Consider the following 1976-nt stretch of genomic DNA (forward strand, 5'->3'; position numbering starts at 1 on the left):
TCCCTCCCTCCCTCCCTCCCTTCCTTCCTTCTTTCCTTCCTTCCTTCCTTCCCTCCATCTCTCCCTCTCTCCCTCCCTTCTTTCCTTTCTCTCTCTCTGCCTTTCTCTCTGTCTCTCTCTCTTCCTTTCTTCCTTTCTTTCTCTCTCATTCTGTCTTTCTTTCTCTCTCTTTCTCATTATCTTTGTTTCTGTCTGTCTGTCTGTCTTCCTTCCTTCCTTTCTTTTGCAGAGGGGGAGAGGTTCCACTCTAGCTTGTGTCAAGTTGACAAAAAAACCTAAACAGCACATTTACAATCCCAACATTTAGAAGGCTGCAACAGGAGAATCTCAAGTTTGAGGCCAGCTTAGGCTATGTGGTGAGACCCCAGTGCCAAAGAAACAAAGAAGCAAACAAACAGAGAACTTGTAGAAATGCTCTCCACTTTATTTCTGTGGCATATGGTGTTAGTAGAGGCTTTGGTAAAGTAATGCCAACATCAAGAAGTGTGGGACAGTGCACATGGAATTCTGTCCTTGGAGAATCCCAGCACACACAAACATGTTCAAAGTTCTGAACTGGGGCAATAAATTTGCTGGACTCTAATACTGTTTTATTTATTTTAGGAAATATATATTCTAATGTAATAGGATGTTTAAATAAATAAAATATGAAACATTATCTTATTTTTAGCAAACCTCCAATCACAAAATGTCCTATAGGTGAAGTGCCAGCTTAGGGCTTCCTCCAGTAGGGCTCCTCCATCAACTAGTGAGTAGTTAACAAGAGACAGAATTTTGGGGTACAGTCATCCCTCCCTAGCTTTTTGCTTGTATCCAAGAGAACCTAAGCAGCTTCTATTTATGTCAGACCACCTTAGTACAGATCACCCATGTGTGCTGGGTTGATTGAGTTTTGGTCTCATAAGACCAAACTCTCCCTCAGTTGACCAACCTCTGGGAGGTCTTCCTGTCCCACTGTGTGCAGGTGAGAGGGTAAGGAGACTGTGAAAGAATATACGGAGTTTCTGCTTAGGAGCCAAGAGGCCTGGGTTCAAGTCCTGGTGCTCAGTGACCTTAGGGGTGAGATTGTGAACTCTGATGTCAGACACAGTGGCTCCTCCTCTTCCTTCACACATCCGCTTCCCTTCTCATCCTTCAGGCTTCTCACCTTGTGGTAAGAAGATATGATAATTCATGTGAAGGTCAATGCCCAGAGCAGAGCAGGCACATGGCTGACTCAGCTTCACCTAATGCAGCTCCTGCACTGATTGTGAAGAGAGCCTTTCATGTTGTTTGTGGATCAAATAGAATTTAGAATGTAAAAAGATTTTTAAATTCTTGGAGATGTAGGAGTATCTAGACAGTTTTATTACTGCCTTCAGTTTTGCCTCATCCTGTCTGTCAGAGCAGAGCAGGGCAGGGCAGGGCAGGGCAGGGCAGGGTGTGTGGACCACACCAGCCTTCTTCCCTACTCTCAGGCAGAACCATTTCTCCATGACAGAACATTGGCAAGAAGATGTCCTGCCAGCAATTCATTGCCAACTTGGACCAGCTGAACGATGGCCAAGACTTTGCCAAAGACCTTTTGAAGGTATTATCTGCTAAGGGTTTTCATGCTCCCTTGTCCTGCCCAACATGAGTGGAGTGAAATCTTGCCCCACTAAATCTTGACATTCTAGATCCATACCTTTGGAACAGAGTTGGAGACTGCCTAGTTCCTCACCTGACTGTTGTATATTCTCCAAGAAAGATAGATGGTGAGGCTCTGAGCACTCTGATTTTAGTGCTTCAATGAGCACCATTTCTAGTAATAACCATACTATCACCAAATGATAACCATCACTATCACCAATTGTTATGGTTGCCACCCACGACCATTTCCAAAATCACCACCACATCCACCATCACGTCCACCATCACCACCACCACCTTCACCATCACCATCACCACCACCACCATCGCCACCATCACCTCCACCACCTCCACCATCACCACCA

The 1976-nt window shown here is 45.0% G+C and overlaps 1 protein-coding gene across 1 annotated transcript in view; it reads left to right on the forward strand.

Moving 5' to 3' along the window:
• The window catches only part of Psd2 (pleckstrin and Sec7 domain containing 2), a 53806-nt gene that overhangs the window by 38764 nt on the left and 13066 nt on the right, over nt 1-1976 (forward strand). Inside the window, exon 8 of the mRNA XM_031365382.1 lies at nt 1481-1570. Within this exon, the coding sequence (XP_031221242.1) occupies nt 1481-1570 (90 nt within the window). The remainder of the gene's footprint in view (nt 1-1480; nt 1571-1976) is intronic.

This window comes from Mastomys coucha, unplaced genomic scaffold (genome assembly GCF_008632895.1).
Source record: "Mastomys coucha isolate ucsf_1 unplaced genomic scaffold, UCSF_Mcou_1 pScaffold13, whole genome shotgun sequence".
In the NCBI taxonomy this organism is placed as follows: Eukaryota; Metazoa; Chordata; class Mammalia; order Rodentia; family Muridae; genus Mastomys; species Mastomys coucha.